At 34.6% G+C, this 18,797-nt stretch overlaps 2 protein-coding genes and 1 long non-coding RNA gene across 3 annotated transcripts; all 3 read left to right on the top strand.

Annotated features, from left to right (window-relative positions):
- The first annotated feature begins 7,478 nt into the window (after nt 1-7,478).
- Nucleotides 7,479-9,193, top strand: LOC106367143 (aquaporin TIP1-2). The gene is made up of 2 exons (XM_013806858.3): nt 7,479-8,117; nt 8,628-9,193. Exons 1-2 carry the CDS (start codon nt 7,731-7,733, stop codon nt 9,000-9,002), a joined length of 762 nt encoding a protein of 253 aa, XP_013662312.1. The 5' UTR covers nt 7,479-7,730; the 3' UTR covers nt 9,003-9,193.
- A 2,494-nt stretch (nt 9,194-11,687) lies between these two features.
- On the top strand, nt 11,688-12,296 carry LOC106363157. The gene is made up of 2 exons (XR_007319066.1): nt 11,688-11,865; nt 11,947-12,296. It is a non-coding gene; the product is annotated as an uncharacterized LOC106363157 (long non-coding RNA).
- A 667-nt stretch (nt 12,297-12,963) lies between these two features.
- LOC125575561 lies at nt 12,964-15,791 on the top strand. Its single transcript, XM_048749196.1, has 4 exons — nt 12,964-12,995; nt 13,775-14,602; nt 14,698-14,751; nt 14,921-15,791. Exons 1-4 carry the CDS (start codon nt 12,964-12,966, stop codon nt 15,789-15,791), a joined length of 1,785 nt encoding a protein of 594 aa, XP_048605153.1.
- The last annotated feature ends 3,006 nt before the right edge of the window (nt 15,792-18,797 follow it).

Here is an 18,797-nt window from a genome sequence, read left to right as displayed (position 1 = left end):
GAGATATCAAACTAAGTCTTACATTGGAGAATTAGATAAATAGTATCTAATATATAAAGAGATGTCCAACTCTAATTAGTACGAGGTCTTTTGGGATGGATTCCAAAAGTAAATCCATGTGAATCAGTCTCTAAAACCCAAAATGGACAATATCGTACTAATCGGATAATACAGAGTTGGACATATGCTTTAACAATCTCAACAATTGGTATCAGAGCCATGTTGACGAGAAATCTGCAATAAGACCGAAATACCATTCGAGTGATGAATGGTATCCTATGAGTTAGAAATGAGAGGTGTGTGGCAGAGATCAAGTCAGGAAATCCAGGAAGTTCAGTTGTGGGACACGAGATAAGTGAGGTCCTTAGTTTGAGGGTGAGAATGTGAGATATCAATCTAAGTTCCACATTGGAGAATTAGACAAAGAGTGTCTTATATATAAAGAGATGTCCAACTATAATTAGTACGAGACCTTTTGGGATGGATTCCAAAAGTAAATCCATCCGAGTCGGTCTCTAAGGTCCAAAGTGGACAATATCGTACTAATCGGGTAATATAGAGTTGGACATGGGCTTTAACAATCCCAACAATCCAAATGTTGACAGGGATACATGATGCTTGCCAAAAGTACAGCTGGTGTAAGTTAGGAGCATGGCTGCTAAACGGCTTCATGAATGATCTTAACCAAAGAGATTGTGTCATGCAGTCAGATCCGAGCACATGCATTTAAAAAGATTGCAGGCAGACCTGGTGTCTTTCGAGACCAGTAAGAGAAACATGGATGAAACTGTTGGCGCAAGAGTTGATGAAGAGATTAGAGAGACATCATTAGTCTCTCCTCTGCCACTCCAAGTTATTTCTTATTTTTGTGTGTGGGTGGGTATGTGAGTGCATCTGCATGTCCTATTTGTATTCATTGGTCACATTTTCTATGTCTTTTCTTTCTCACTTTACTTATGTTCAATTTGTTGGTAAGTGTATATTCCATGCATTGCGTTGTTCTCTGTTTTTTACTATGAGAATTTTGGTATTTGATAACTTGAAACGAGTTTGAAAATGTTCAGCTGGAAAAAAATGGCTTCTGTTTCATGTTTGATACTACTCTCTTATTTCTGAATCCTGAATTTTGCACAAAAACATCATCACTGATGGCAGTGGCGAACCTAGTTGATGGTGTACTTTTTCTTTTGCATTTTGAGCTCGTTATTCAGTTTAATGTCTTGTTATGAAGTAAACTAGTCATGGTTTCTTGTTTGTCTCAGAAATAGAAACGTTCCTCTTCAGTCTTCACTCACGTTTGGCTTGGTCTGAGTTACCCCCTAGATGAAGATGGTAGTAAGATATCTCTTAATTTTCTTATTAGTAAATAAGTCTATTTTGCTTCTCAAATTCATAACAATGTTCAAATTGAAATCATATAGAAGGATATATATGTATTTCTACTCCCAACAAACCAGGTTTGGAAGTGTTAGACTCAGATACTGGTACGAGTCCAAGTCTTTATTTTTTCTACATTCAATATCAATGCCGCGGCATTTCTGGCTTTATGTCTTGAGGTTTTCTAATCTCTTTTATCAGTTGTTAGATATGTCAAAGCGAATTAATGTGCAGTTCCTTAATGAGACTTATACAAACCTCATTAATTTACTCTTATATAAGGTAATTTATTCACTATCATTAATTTATTGGACGAAAAGTATAATTAAGCCAAAGTAAATTAAAAAAAAAGAGAAAACGAAGGAGTGCACGTGGTCCGTGATTGGAGACGCAGGAGATGTTACATGCACCACATGTCTAAGAGCATGGTTATCGCCATATCTTAAACTCATTTCTTAGCTATTATGGGTCGAAATAAAAATGAAAAATACTGAAAACGTTTGCAAACGGACCATCTCATTTCTTAGTTAAGAAGTTCTCGGGCTCGTCCTTCAGGGACAGGTGTCACATGTTAGTTGGGTCTAGGGTTTGTGTACGGGAAAGGAGTATCTCTCTCTCTCTCGTTCTTCTCATTTCTTCTTCTCTCGAACTCTCTCGACACCGACTAGGTGGCAAAATCGAAATCCCAATCGTTCTTCTCATTTCTTCTTCCGTCATCCCAAAAGTTCACCGGCGATTTCATGCCCAAATCCAAAACCTCTGGTTGATTGCGGTCACTCGACATCGATTTCATCGATCTGTTCTTACCTCCGCAGACGTCCATTGCCCTAATCGAAATCCTCTCGTCTGCTGATTCAAATCTAAATAAGGTATCTGTTCCTCCTCCGTTTAGAGATTTAGATGATTTTGTTGTGATGATATCATTGCTGTTTCTGATTATTTGGTTTGTGCATGGTTCGTCTTTTTCCTCTGTGAAAATCTTGAAAATAAAATTGAAATAATCAAATGGATATTTAGTTACATTGATTGCTTTCTGAATTAGGGTTTGCTTTATGTGAGATAATTAAAATTGAAAATATGAGATATAGGGTTAGCTATGTTTGAAAATCGTGTTTGAATGTTCACGGGGGATTGACATTTTTTAACAAAGTTTGATAATCGTGTGATAATCCCCGGGTTTGCAATCAGTGATATTTTTTAACAAAGTTTTAATCGTCTATTGTGAGATTGTAATAAAGCTAATCTAGTATTGTGAGATTGTTATACTTAACTCTTTAAAGAAGAAGAACAAACATATCCACCAAACTACAATCGTTATTAATGTTAAGTCTGCTTTTGTACCATTTTATTGTGGTGGTTAATGCTTAGTTAAAGGTGTGCATTGAAGTGTTGTGCTATTACTTGCGAGTACTGGTTCACTGTTCTGGTTAGTGCTTAGACTTACTCTTAGTTACCTATGTGCGAATGTTGACGATGGAGAGTGCCATGTTTGAAAATGGTGGGATGTCGCAGTTATGGAGGAGATGAAAGCAAGGGATAGACACACACTTGAGCTCGCTGAGAAGGTAGATTTTCTAACCTTCATGACTGACTATGAGACTGAGCAGAAGTTGGGTAAGCTAGAGAAGATAGTATCTGAGCTAGGTAACAAGAATGCAGGTTTAACCAATCGGTTTGAAAGGGTTGTTTGTGTATTGGTCATTGTTTTAGTGGTATTAAGTTTGGTGGTAATGTTTAAGTAACTAAGTTGTGTAATGTGTAATGGTTGTAATGGTTTCTTTATCACCTTCCCACTGTGACTGATTTACGGATTTGTATTGACTGTTATGATTGTAATGGAATATCAGGTGCATATAAAATAAACCAGGTTCGCCGTTATTAAAAATCCATCTAATTTATGGGATAAATCCAAAATAGAAAATATTATGAGAGCATGTATCATACTCTATAATATGATTGTCGAAGATGAACGATGTACACAGACTCAGGATGACACGTTTCAAGATGAGGATATTTATTTTTGCGTCAAGATGCCTACTGAGCTTTTCAATACACTTGATTGTCGAGCAAGAGTTCGGGATAGACCAGTCCATAAACAATTAAAACTTGATTTGATCGAAAATATATGAGATCAATTTGGGACTGAAAATTAACATTTCATGTTTAAGTTTCTATGAATTGAATAAAAATTTTTTTTTTTTTGCATTTTTAATGTTTTTTTTTCAACCTTGTAATTTTTTTTTTAACATTGTAATTTTTTTTTCAACTTTGTAGTTTTCTTATGTTTTCTATTTTAATATTATATGTTTTATTTTAAACACAAATAACTTACTAAAAAAATAATTAAATTTTCTATTTAACTAAGAACCAACAAAAGTATCTACCAATAATCTCCACTTTTACGCAAGTATCTTAACTTCATCTCTTAATCTACATATATTAATAAACTATCTTAAGAAACTTCGTCTTGGTCCTAGCAATAAGGATGCTCTAATGTCTTTGGATGAATACAAGAATAGAAACATATATATTAATATTATTTGACAATCAATAGAAAAGGGATAACACTTGAGGATTAATAATGTACAATTAGTCATCGCCGGTTCATGGTTTTAAAATGCGAAGTGACATTTACATACTAACCACTTATTTTGGAATAATCTGTTTATAAAATAGTCCTATCTTGTTGATCCCTATACCAAGTCATTCTTAGTATTCTAATCTCAATTCTTTGTCCACTACGTGTACTTAAACATATAAAACGTTATCTGTTTGGTAGTATTCTAATCTCGAATATTTGCCATGTTCTTCTTTCTCCCAATATATTTTTTTTTTTTAAAAAAAAGTTAAACTTGAGTCTATTAAAGACACAGACCTAACCTCCGGATGGAGGTACAGTCCACGGATAGACCTTCTCCTGGGCATTCAAACGAGCCAAAAACAATAGCTCATATCCGTGTGGCCAGCGGAGTTTGAACCAGAGTTCGCCGTATTGAGTTTATTTCCTCAAGCGCCACTGGACTACCACCACTGGTTAAATACGAGAGAAAAACATGGATTGTACAAAGCATGATACTAATCAAATTATATTGTAGGTTGGACCGGCAAAAACATGAAAATATATTAATTTGACAAAAATTGAAATTATATCTTTAATGGTTATTTGAAATTTCATTGCAAGAATTAGATATCTCGGCTCGAAGCAACTAGCAAGTGCTGTAGCTTTAACTAAACATGAGTCCACGACTCGAGCCCTACTACACCATTTCTCGTGTCTTGTAAAGGGATGGATTAACTTTTGAAAATTTTAAACCCTATCTAAAAAGAATCCAAAAATACACTTGCACATGCACGGTGCACGTATAAGCGAGGGAGACTTCTTGTTTTGTTGTTTAATGCTTAAGGAAGTATTTAAAGTTTGTAAAAATGATTAGACCACCGTTCCATTCACTATTATATTAATTTTTTTGCTAAACATCTCTCTCTAAGCATCTCCATTAATGCTATCTCCATTAATGCTGCTCTTAGATGCTCTCGTTATTTATACACTTTACCTAATCTGTTTGTCTTCTGTCATTTGATTAATTTTGAAAGCGTTAGTTTGGTTAGCCTCATATCTCAAAAGCATATTCTGCTTTTCAATTTTGTGACGTAGTGCTCAGTATTATTTTTAGCGTTTTGCGGGCTAAATTAATCAGGTTTTTCTATTCTAATCATTCAATCATTTTTTTTTCGTTTCTCTGGAGACATAGTTATTCCAATTCATAAAATAAAACTCTGTAATGATTGCTATACGACAATATTATTTTTGGAGGTTTTTAATCTGTCATATAGAATTCTGACAATATATGTGTGTGTTTATTTGTTTTTTTTATTTTTGAAAAGAGTGTGTTTATTTGTTGGTAAGTTACTTTATGTAAGTTCTATTTTGGGATCAAAATGCTCTAGATAAGTTTCACAAATGTTAACGTGAATTTCACTACTTTTGTTAGCTCTTATGCGTACTTAAAGGGTAATTTGATATAAAGCTTTTAAATTTCAGAATCTATATGAGAGTTCTTATTTGATTAAAATTGTTGGGAACTTTACGAGGTCAAAATCGTCACCGGCCATTGTGTCAGGCCGGCGATAATGGAGAAAAGAAAAAGCTTCACAGGCCCCGTCCATTATTGTAATTACTTTGATTTGACAATAGTGATTAAGGATATTTTGGTGTGTATATAGGTCATATATAATATTTTAAGCATAAATGTTTTGGTTTCTTAACAATAGTTGCTGAAAATAAATATTATTTGCTTTTATCACCAAATGCTACCTTTTTTTTTCGTTTCTATTGTTATTGTTTCTCTTTTTCGTTTTAACGAGTGTTGACGAATTAGTTTATTATTTGAAAAAAACAAGATACAGAAATAAAGGGTAACTTGTTTTTTATTTTTTTCATTTTGAAGCATGTAGAAGACAGTTTATGAAAAGATGAGAGAAATTTAGAGTTATAACAGTATGAGTGTGACTGTATATCACAACTAAAGTGAAAATAAAAAGAGAACAAAACATCATTTACTCTATTTTTTTTAATCAAATGGAAAAAATATTTAGTTGATTTTACTTCAATTTTCTTTTTGTCTTTTATGCTTTTAAAATAATTTTTTACTCTTTTATTTAAAAGTAAATTGAGAATAAAAGAATGAAAACAAAATAAAATATTTTATACTTTTCATTTTATTGTTATTTACTCTAACTTTTTTCCCTCTATTTATTCTAGTTATAAGAGTAAAGTAGACTAAATAAAAAGTGAAAATGAAAAAAAATGAAAAAGGTTTTTTTAACACTATGAAGAAGGTTAAAAAGAAAAAAATAACAGAGTAAATGTATTCCTCTTATAAAATATAGAGTAAAATTGTTAGTGTGCTTTTCTCCTTTGATACAGTAATTAACTGAAATGGTGAAAGTGTTAGTTTATCTAATTGATAAAGTTTCGGCTAAATCTAGAATAAAGTTAAATCTAAAGTAAATATTTATTCTATTTATGATATACAATCAAAACTTCTATGTTATTTTTACCTGGTTACTCAGAGAGGTTACCAATCATACTCTACAAGAATGAGAGAAGTAAAAAAAAACTATTAGAAACAATTCAAATTAAAAAGGAAGATGAAAACAATTTAAAGCCCTTTATCAAAAAAGATGAAAACAATTAATCAGAGTATTCAGAAGATATGAATATGGGCACAAAATGAAAAAGAAAAACATGGGAAAATTAAAGAGTGGGAGGGGTAAAGGACAGGCTGGCAGTTGTGATTGGACAGTGACATAGCCAGCTGTATCCCATTCACTAACCAATCATCGCTATAAACCGACCGACACGTGATCAAAGCGGGATCCGCCATGTGACTTCTCCTTCAGTAATTGTCCCTAATCGTCGCGGTTTGATAGCTAACCGTTTTTTTAGTCCGGTTCGACCGTATCACAATCTTGCAACCGATCAATCCAACTAGGCGATTAATGGAACCCCTAATCCATTTCAATTCCTCTTTATTTTTTTCCTGCTTATTAAATGACCTTTTATTAGCCAGTCATCATTTCCACAAGTTTTCATTTCAATATAAACATTGAGAGATATATCGTTGAATACGTACAACACCTTATTATTCTAAAATTAGCACACACAAAAATACCAAATAACATTAATTAAAAATTAAAAAAGACTTTTTATTTATATTTAAATTTGATTTTAGTGATTAGAATTTACGTTTACTATTTACTATTTAGAAGGTGGAGTTGAAGTAATAATTTAGGTTTTTAAGTGATCTAGTCATTTTATCTTTTAATTAGTTTTATTTTAGTCATTTTCTCTTTATGGGCTAGTTTTGTCATAATATGGTTTTTTGCTATCTAAATCATTTGTCTTAATAACTTTTTCGAGCATGTGATCTTTTTATTACAGCAGAAAATATAAATAGCACAAGACATCATCTCTTATTAATCTTCAAAAATAGTGTAAATGGTAATGAATATTATGCAATAGAAATATTCCACTATTGTAGAATAGACGACTCAAATGGTAAGATATGTAAAGACAATGCAACATGTATAAGTATGTTAGGTTTTCCAATAACAATTACATTCAAATTTCCTTATAAGTTCTCGTATTTCTATTAAACTATTTTGGCTCCCATATTTTATAATAACAAAACTATTATTTGTATGACAGAAGAAATGGTTTTATCTACACTTTGACATAAGACACACATACTTGCCTCTATATATACACCTAAGCACACAAAAGAAAACCATACCAGTCACTACTCTCAAAACGTTTTAATTAACCTCGAATCAATTTATTCTCTCCCATCATGCCGACCAGAAACATCGCCATCGGCGGAGTCCAAGAAGAAGTGACTCACCCCAGCGCACTTAGGGCGGCCCTCGCTGAGTTTATCTCGACTTTGATCTTTGTCTTCGCCGGCTCAGGCTCAGGAATTGCTTTCAACAAGCTCACTGACAATGGAGCCACCACTCCTTCAGGCCTTGTCGCCGCTGCCTTAGCTCATGCTTTCGGTCTCTTCGTCGCTGTTTCTGTCGGTGCCAACATCTCCGGTGGACACGTTAACCCTGCCGTTACCTTCGGTGCCTTCCTGGGTGGAAACATCACTCTCCTCCGTGGTCTCCTCTACTGGATTGCTCAGCTTCTTGGCTCAGTCGTCGCTTGCTTCCTCCTTCAGTTCGCCACCGGTGGCTTGGTAACATCTTTTACTTATTATTACTATACTAAATCGGTTTAATGTTTTGGTTTCAGAAATTAGCCATTAAACTATTGAATGGATCTAAACAATATGTTCGGTTTATGTAGCTAATTTTAGTTTATGGTTAGAAACCTAAAACAATATGCTCGGTTTATCTAGCTAATTTGAGTTTTTCAGTTTTAGGAGAATATTATTTTGAATTTAAATCACATAGTACGAATTAATTAATTGCTCATGCTTAATTTTTAGTGAAAACTATTTTAACTCACATAAGAAAATTATGTTTTCGTGGAATTAGTATTGATTTACATAGAAAAACAAAACAATCAAACTAACTTTCTTTTTGTGCAACAAACAATCAAACTAACTAAAACTTCATTTGGACCAGTTTTTTTTTTTGTTCGGTTTTTTATGTTCCATAATGAATATTCCAACTAAAACCACGCTTTTGACCTAACTTTTCCGGCAAGCAACTAAACCTACCTTTTGAAAACATTAAATTTTTAGGCAGTTCCAGCGTTCGGTCTCTCCGCAGGAGTTGGAACCTTGAATGGTCTCGTCTTCGAGATCGTGATGACCTTCGGGCTCGTCTACACCGTCTACGCCACAGCCATCGACCCCAAAAACGGTAGCCTAGGAACAATCGCACCCATCGCCATTGGTTTCATCGTCGGAGCTAACATCCTTGCTGGTGGAGCTTTCAGCGGAGCCTCCATGAACCCAGCCGTCGCTTTCGGACCAGCCGTCGTGAGCTGGTCATGGAGTAACCACTGGATTTATTGGGTTGGTCCTCTTGTCGGTGGTGGACTCGCCGGAATCATCTACGACTTTGTTTACATCATCGAAAACGGCCACGAGCAATTGCCCACCACTGATTACTGAAGACGTTCAAAATTAAATGTTGTGATATGATTTGTTTTTATTTTCTCATCGTAATTGAATTTCTATGTGGCCGTTGGATCTTCTTTTTAGATGAATCCTTGTCCGTTGATGTATGTTGTATTTGGGTTTGTTGTTGGAGTTGCCTTGAAGGCTTTTTAGACGAATGTGAATTATGCATGCTTCTACTTTTATTTTCTTCTTTATTTCTTGTTTTTTTAAACTTTATAATCCTTATCAAGAGAATAACTTTTATTTTGATATTTATTTACTTCACTGCCATTTTGCTGATGTGGCGGTTCTAGGTGCTCTCTCGACCCTTGTTCAAGAGTATCATTTTATTACTAGAAATATTACATAGATTGCCATTGGTATTACTGATCATTAAAATTATTTTACACTATACTTGGAATACTAAATATGTCGTTTGACATATTTTAAAATAAAGGAGGCAACACTTATTGTGCCACAGTTTCCATATGTAATATAATTGTTGACCAAGCTAATAAATTACCCTGATTTTGTGTTTTCACTTCAGTACTGTAAAAGATATATTTTCGTGTCTTATTGTGTTCAGACTAACTTTCTTGGCTTTTATTCAACTCGTGTGAAGATCCGAGGATTTGCCAAAGATGTTTTTAACAAAACCAAATCCAAGCTATAATGTTTAATTATGTAACTCATTATATTTCATGTAAAAATATATAACATTGATAATTTATAATGTAAGAATCGTTTTAGTCCGCGCAAGACGCGAATGTTAACATAGTTGCCTATTATTAGCAAACAGTCAATATATTGATGACTTAATCCAATTTCAAACATGGGAAAATTATGAATAAAATGTCTTTGCAACAACGAAGAATCAACGAGATATATCATAAATTTTCATGTCGTCGAAAAGCTATTTTAAAAAAATATATATATATAAAAGAGAAATGTTTGAGTTACATATTTTATGAATGTAATTCATTTCAGAGAAGAAAAAAACACAGAGATAACTCCACAAAATACTAATCATTATGTTGGATTGCTCCATGTCATCTAGGTCTGGGACGGATCGGATATCCGGTCAATTTTAAGGTATCCGGATTCGGATCCTTATCCGGCGGATCCATAATTTTACTATCCTTATCCGGATTCGGGGTTCTCGGATATCCGGGTGTCGGATATCTTTCTAAAAATTGTAATATCCGGCGGATATCCGGACTTAAAAATTAAGATATCCGGATCCGGATCCGGCTTTGACGGATCTAACATTTTACTATCCGGATCTGGACTCAACCCCTCTGGATATCCGGATTTTCGGATCGGATCCGGATCGAATCTCGGATCGAATCCGGAAATGTCATCCATTCACGATTTATTATTTTCTTCTTCCAACATTTCGGCGGGAATATGTATGGACACTTTCGTCATTTTGATTTCATTTTGTTTGCTTTGGAAACGTGAATAGAAGATAGATGGAAGGGGGCAGATTCGCTAAATCCTTGTGGGGTAAATTGGATAGGGAAGTTCGTGAAACAAGTGGACACGATCCATCTACTTCTAAGACCTATCACACCATGTGTTTACATAGTTGTGTTAAAAATAAATATCTAACGAAAACTGTGTCAAATACAAATTACAGTAGTTCACTAGCGAGAGCCAAAAGATCTGATCTTGCCTGAAATCGTTTGACTTTAATTATTGCAGCATAAGCATCTCCTAGCTGTAATGGATCCAAAAAAACATAAACTGCTCTCATACTTATGAGGTAATGGTATATATTGAGCAAAATAAAAGACCCCAAAGGTTGTGTTTCAAAAACAAAAAAAAAGAGACCCCAAAGGCACAAAGTGCGGTGTAGAGACCGGTTTAGTCGGCCAAATGTTATACCAATTTTTCTTTTTTCTTTTTCTTTTTCCTTGTGATATGAATCGTACAAGTTTGCAAAGATAGGCTACAACAAAGACCATGCACAACGGGAGTACACGACCAATCCTTAGCACGAAAACTTAGGTAAAACCGAATATAATAATATTACTTAGATTAATCTGCGTAAGGATTGGTCCGTCATCAAGGCTTTTAAGAGATTGATCCTTAGCAACGTGTCAACTCCTGAGTGAGACGGGGTCAGTTTGATTTTGGGTTTAGTTAAAAAAAAATTGTCATTCGCGACCGAAACCAGAAAAAAAACGGAGAGCTCGAGGAAAGGCGATATTTTGGCGATTGAAACCGATCGTCTTCACGAAGGTAAATCGAAGCCTAAACCTGTATTTTTGTTCGATTTAGCTTAGTTTTCATCTAGTTTCGTCTCATTTTAAGGTTTCGGGGATAGGTTTGAATCGATTTGGGTTTCAATCTGAAGCGGAATTGTATCTTATTTCTTAAACGGTTTCGAAATGAAAGGTGTTTTAAACGGAAGAGGATTTTCTCTTTTTTTCTCAAGGGTTTCTCAACCTTTTAGGTTTGATATGTGTTCGCTTTCATTGGGTTCGTAATATTTTAAATTCCAAATCACAGAGGTGATTATATAAGCTAGTCTTCCTTTTGATCTGAATCTGAAATATCTTAACTTTGCTTGTCTTACGGATACTTTGGAAGGTTCCTGTCACATGTATTGTTAAGAGTACAGACAAAGAGATTCTATATTTTGCTATATCTAGCTGTTTAGATTTGACTCCTTGAAATTAAAATTGTGCATAAAGATCATTTTTGTGCTGTTTACTCAAGTACACTAGTGAAGTCTTCATGCGCCTTAGTTAATATGTTTGGTTGAATAATCGTGTCTGACTGCTTAGATGATTGCTTCTTATTCCAGATGGCGAATCCGCATGAACCTCATTTCTTAAAGCCTCTGCTTCCTGGTTTCCACAACGGCGTCGTAAACATACTCTCTCTATTTCTCCTATTTATATGTTCCCATTTTGTGTGTTTGCTTAACTTTGTCAGTATTGACTTGCAGACAATACTAGTAAGCTTCTTCTCACAGCACATACAAGGGAAGACGAACGGGAAAAAATGGAAACTAAGATCGGACGCTTCTGATCAAACTTGGGAAGTGATACAAGAAGGCAAGGCAGGCGACTCACCGGAGGTTGGAAAGATTTCACGACAGCACATGACCTTCAAATCGGTGACATTCTCGTCTTCAAACACGAAGGAGACATGGTGCTACTGCTTATTGTAAACTTGAATTTGGCTATGTATCTCGGAGAGATTGTTTTCTTTTGCCTCAAAACTTGTTTCTGTACTTTTCAAAACTTGTTTTTGTTAAACTCCAAGAAGTTCTTTTTAGTCCTCGGTTGTTTCATTCATAAACTTGTTTCCTTTTGTTCAAAACTTGTATAATTTGATATAGAAACTTGAAAACAGACTAGAAATGTAATAGAAACTTGAAAACAATTGAAAAAAAAAATATAACTTATAAATACCACTTTTAAAATTGATTAAAAGATTACAAATACAATAGAAACTTGAAAACTATTTAAAAAACTATTAATAAATATTGTATCTTTCTATTCAATTATGTTATAAATAAAATTATTTTATTTCACTTTTATTCACTTTTAAAAAAAAATTAATTTTTAATTATTAAGGATTCCATAACTGAAACTCACCATTAGACTAACATTTTGGATAACGATTTTTAACTATTGCAAAAAAAAAAAAATTTGTTAAATATTCCTAAGGACCCCGTGGTGAGGCTCACCATTGCGGGTGCCCTTCACGATCATCTAGGTCTAGGCATACCAACCCACGATCAAATAATTGAAGACAATATTATTTACACACATGCAGAGATATGCATTCGTATATACAAGATGCAAATTGCCATGTGCTACATTGGACCATTCGTACACCGCACCATTACTTAGATACTTAATTTCTCATACCTTCCCTTTCTGTTCTTTCCATATAAATCTAATCTAACTTATTATATGCCTTGGCATTGATGGCAGTTTTTTTTGTAAACACAAAAATGACGTCGGCAGTTTACAAGAAAAACCAGAAGTAAAATGACTTGTAAATTAATCTTGAAATCAGTGTTTTTTTGTTCTATATTTTCAACTAAAATTTTTCACCAAAATTTTAAATTAATGTTGAATCAGTGTCTCTTATATTATCTCTTTTTATAAAGAGGGTTTTTTATATTTTTTTTTTCTTATTACCACAAAAACATTATTTAAGAATTTCAGTGCAACTTATTTACTTTCAACTTAATATTAGTTACAAATTCCATTGATCTAATAAATAATTTTATTTATCTTAAATAATATTAATTAAATAAGTGCAATTGATACAAATATATATATGCATTTTAATCATTTTTTATCTATGTGAAAATGGTCAAAATGACACTTTTGTAAGAGGGAGAGAGTATAATAACAAACTTAAAACTTACACATCAGTTAATTAACATCCAACTTATGATTAATAGACTATCATAATTGTAATTCCGATATCCTCCTTAAAGATGATGCACAATCCCATCTTGGAAAAGAATTTGCCAAACTGGACTAGGTTGTAAACCACATCAACAATTTGTTTTTGATGAATTTATTCGAACATAAAGGCAATTATTACCGAAACAAACATGCATTTTGATATTTAACCCTCTCACCGAAGAGCGGATAAAAATTCATGCATGTACTACCACATAGTAATTAAAATACAGTCTCCACTACACGCAGACACATATACTGTATTACTCTACTTATTTTTTGTGGGAACATTGAACTTTCCAATATTAAATTGTTATAATGTCATTTTCCATTGTCATAAATTAGCAGGCTAAAGTCTATCCTCCCGTCAATCATCCTCCCTAACCAAACGGCCTTTGTCAAGGATAGGTTGATTCTTGAGAACATTTTGTTGGCCTCGGAGGTTCTAAATGGCTACCATAAAGACTCAGAGGTCCCAAAAATAACATTGAAGGTCGATATAGCGAAAGCTTTCGATTCAGTTCGATGGGATTTTGTGCTAAGTACTCTTCAAGCCTATGACTTACCTCCCATCTTCATCGGATGGGTTAAAGCCTGCATCTGCTCTCCGTTCTTCTCCCTTAGTATTAACGGAGTCACCTCGGGATATTTTAAGGGGAAGACTGGTCTTAGGCAAGGCGATCCGTTGTCTCCAATCCTCTTTGTCATGATGATGAATATTCTTTCGCTAATGTTGAACAGAGCTGCATTGTCAGGCTCTTTTGGATACCATCAGGACTGTGCTGATCAACAACTTACTCACTTGTGCTTTGCTGACGATTTACTCATATTCGTCGAGGGCACTGAATCGTCGCTGGAAGGAGTTTTTACCGTTTTATCAGATTTTGAAATGATGTATGGCCTTGCAGTTAATGTAAGTAAAACGAATATGTTCTCTTCAGGGATTGCGGAAGTTGAGATTCAGCGAATTGCTAGTCGTTTCGGGCTGGCTCGTTCTAGCTTACCAGTTCGCTATCTTGGAACTCCTCTCTGTACGAAGAAGTTATCTTTCTCAGACTGTGATCCGCTCTTGTTGCAGATCAAAAAGAAATTGAGTTCCTGGACTACACGATCCCTTTCAATGGCGGGTAGGCTAACCATGCTAACCTCTGTCATCTCGGGCATTATTGGCTATTGGTCAAGCGCTTTTCTCCTTCCAAAACGGGTAATGAAAGCTATCAACTCTCTTTGCTGTTCATTCCTGTGGCATGGGACTATTGGGATTTCAACAGGTGCAAAAGTTGCTTGGAAGGCTCTTTGCACTACGAAAAAAGAGGGTGGCTTAGGTATTCGAAATATAGAGACATGGAGTGAAACATGTGCCTTGAAGCTAATTTGGATGCTCTTCTTCAGAGCTGGATCTATCTGGGTAGCTTAGATGAGACAGAGATACTTGAACAGAGCCTCTTTTTGGTCACTCAATGAGAAAAATTATACTTATTCCTGGATGTTCAGGAGATTACTCAAGCTTCGCCCAAAAGCCTTGGACTTCATCAGAATTTCTATTGGCAGAGGAGAGGACACTTATTTCTGGTGGGATCCATGGACTCCCTTGGGCCCTCTTTACAGCTATCTTGGTCAAGATGGACCAACCCTCTTGGGGATCCCACTATTTGCGCTGGTCTCAGATGTTTGGAATGGGAGTTCTTGGTCTTTCTCTGCAGCAAGGTCTAATCGTCAGCTTCAGTTATTGTCTTTTCTTACCACAATTTCCCCAGCTAATGGACAAGATGTTCCTAAATGGACCGTCAGCGGGAATACTCATAAATCTTTCATATCTCGTTTGGTTTGGGAGGCTATTCGGCCGCATCTTCCTGTAAAAGCTTGGGCTCCCCTCCTCTGGCACAAAGGACTCATCCCACGCCATGCAACAACTACTTGGCTCTTCATTCTTGATAGGAATCCTACATTAGACCGTCTCCTTTCTTGGGGTCTAGATGTTGATACTATATGCCTCCTATGCGGTAATGCTGATGAATCAAGGAATCATTTATTCTTTGAGTGTCAATATTCGGTGGAAGTTTGGTTATCTATCTGTGCTCGTCTCAATTTTACCTCTCCTCCAACCTCATGGAATGCGACTATGACGTGGTTACCGAATGCTTCTTCAGATCGTTCTATCAAAATTGCTCTACTACAAGCTTGGCAAGCAACTGTTTACAGCTTATGGCAAGAGCGTAACATCAGATTCCATTCAGGTCAAACGATTCCATCCTCTGTCTTGGGTAGGAACATCCATCGCATGGTCTCAGACAAGTGCATGGCAATGGTCGCTCTTGGTCAAACATTAGGAACTCCCCTCCTGCGCATTTGGAAGCCTCAATGATACTAACCGGGTCTCTTTTAACTTGTTTTTGTTTGTAAAATACAATCAACTCTTTATGTTGCTTGCTTCTTCTATTTAAATTAATGAAAACTCTTTAAAAATAAAAAAATAAAAAAAAAATTAGCAAGGCCTCTCCCAATCTCCCCATTTTCTTCATTTTTCTGATCATGTTTTTAAAGGCCAAAGCCAATATATAGTCTTTCATTTTACAAAATTAAAAGTGGACATGATGACTTGGTCGGTTTGGAGCATGCAAAGAGTTCAGAAATTATAATTCGTAGAGATCACATATTTAAGTTTGGTCGGCATGTTCGCGTTCCCCCGTCATTCTCCGACCAACTACGTCCACGTCTCTCTGTCTTTCTATCCAATAAACATAATCATTTTCAGGATTTTCTACATTCAATTTCTTACGTAGTTAGGCCCTACATCCCACCACGTGACAATTTAAAATGAGGGCCACTGATATAGATATTGAAGAATATATATGATATATATTGAAGAATATATATATATATATATATATATATATGTGTGTGAAGATATCAGGAGCACATATAAACAGTGAATAGCCTAATTTTTTTTTTTTGTAAACTAAACTAATAGCTTAATTTTCTTATGAAGTTTTAAAATATAACCACTTTTTATAAACTTTGTTTGAGTTTGGGGTGTAAATAAAAATACTACAAAACGTCACAGATGTTTTCCAGCACTTGTATGCCGCTCTTCATTTCCGCTTTTTATTTATAATCTTGCGTATAATAAACCTCTTATGGATTAATAGTATTACAACTGTAATACTATATATTATCTGTAATACTATATATTAAATTATATAGCTAAAACCTATCGATAATCATATATGACTGAAAATTTTAATTTATAAAGTTTAGAAATCTATAGAATTTTCTTTGAAAGAAATTTATAGAATTTTTTTTTTTTTGATAAAGGGCTTGAAATTTATAGAATTTTACTACATTAAAAATCAACTGCAACTTTGTTCACTCGCTAATTTTCGTTGAATTAGTCATTGAAATTATTACTACAATATATGTAGTTTCGATTAAACATACAGACTCGACCCTATCCAAGAAGGAGGTTTGAATTCTCTCCAACTTTGTCGACTGGAAAATATAATTCTGTCCAACTATAGTCTTATAGCACAAGATATACATGTCTCTTTAATGAGTTAAGCTAATGCGACCTTCTAACAATTTGCGGTCCCAAAAACATTTATTGTGTGTTTAATCTGAATTTTGGTCGGTTCTTTCAACACACAATAATATTCTATCAAAATAACGTTGAAATGTTATAAAATTTTGTTAAATGTAATCAAAATGGTACAACACACAATAAAATCTTTATTTATAATATTGCGTATAATAAACCTCTTATGGATTAATAGTATTACAACTGTAATACTATATATTATCTGTAATACTATATATTAATTTATATAGCTAAAACCTATCGATAATCATATATGACTGAAATTTTTAATTTATAAAGTTTAGAAATCTATAGAATTTTATTTGAAAGAAATTTATAGAATTTTACTACATTAAAAATTTCAAAACTTTGTTCACTCGCTAATTTTCGTTGAATTAGTCATTGAAATTATCCGGTGGACCGTCATTGGTGCTAGTTTGATCCTCTCGAGGCTCCGGATACCAGGATCATAAAAAAAAATGATACAAATGGCTTATTCAATCAATTTCACAAAAAAAAAAAATTATTCTTGATGAAAATGAAAAATCACTTCATTCATTCTACAAAATTTTTTTAAAAACATTCAAAGGAAGACATTCCACAATTGTTTTAATAAACTTTAATCAAAAAATCTTTCTGATGAACTAAAATATAAATTTATTCAATTTTCATATATCTTATTCATCTTTGTTGCATCAATTCATAGAATCAAGCTTGCATCAATTGTACAATATTTTACTTGAAGCACTATAGCCCCCATTGTTGGTTCATTATATCAAGAGTCTACATTCTAGGTTAAATGTTGCAGTTGATATTTGTTCATGAGAGTTAAACTCTTGCATAGTACTAAAATGGAATTGGGCTAACATTACTTGAAAACTTTGAGAGCCCACTTAGGTCATTGTAGTTATGATGATTCTTCCAAATGCCGGTAGTTTTTCTGAAATAAGGCCTCCTGGCCCGAAACGAGCAGTAGTGCAGGAAATATATTGCTCGTTCCTTAGCTAAATCTATACGCAACTCATGTGTGTATTTTGTCTATACGCAACTTTGTGCACTATAGTATAGCTAAATCTACGGAGCTGGCCAGATAATGGCCGTGTTCGTTTACATGTCGCGCGACCTGCGACCTGCGACTTGCGACTGATCGCAGGTCGCATGTTGTTGTTCGTTTCGCTGTCGCGTAACATGCGACCTGCGATTGGTCGCAAGTCGCAAGTCGCAGGTTGTTGTTCGTTTTGATGTCGCGCGACTGATCGCGCGACCAGTCGCGGATTCCCAATTAAGTCGCCCGAAAAAACAGCGACTAAAAATTAAGAAAATTTTGATCGCGCGACTGGTCGCAGGTCGCAGATCGCAGGTCGCGCGACACGTAAACGAACATAGTTTTAGTCGCAGGTCGCAGGTTTAGTCGCAGGTCGCAAGTCGCAAGTCGCGCGACACGTAAACTAACGTAATCTTAGTCGCAGGTCGCAGGTCGCGCGACACGTAAACGAACATGACCAATGTTTGGTAGAGCCTCTAATTTAAATAAGTGTTTAATATACCAGCTCCATGGTGGACTAGTGGTTAGGAATATTACATATAGAAGAAAAATGAATAGAATCACAAAAAATGTAAAGATCGTGTGGTTCACTAACAATTTCTTGGTCGCATCCACGAACGATAGAAAATTCCATAATACTACAGTGAAAGCAAAAAAATATAACAAATAGAAAGATTTAATTCAATGAACCCGCAAACCTAAACCCAAATAAAAGATCAGCTCATACCGCGAATCAGTGGCGTTTTTGTGTT

Source organism: Brassica napus, chromosome C2 (genome assembly GCF_020379485.1).
Source record: "Brassica napus cultivar Da-Ae chromosome C2, Da-Ae, whole genome shotgun sequence".
NCBI lineage: Eukaryota > Viridiplantae > Streptophyta > Magnoliopsida > Brassicales > Brassicaceae > Brassica > Brassica napus.
Note: the sequence above shows the minus strand (reverse complement) of the source record. Positions and strands in the feature narration are given on the sequence as shown.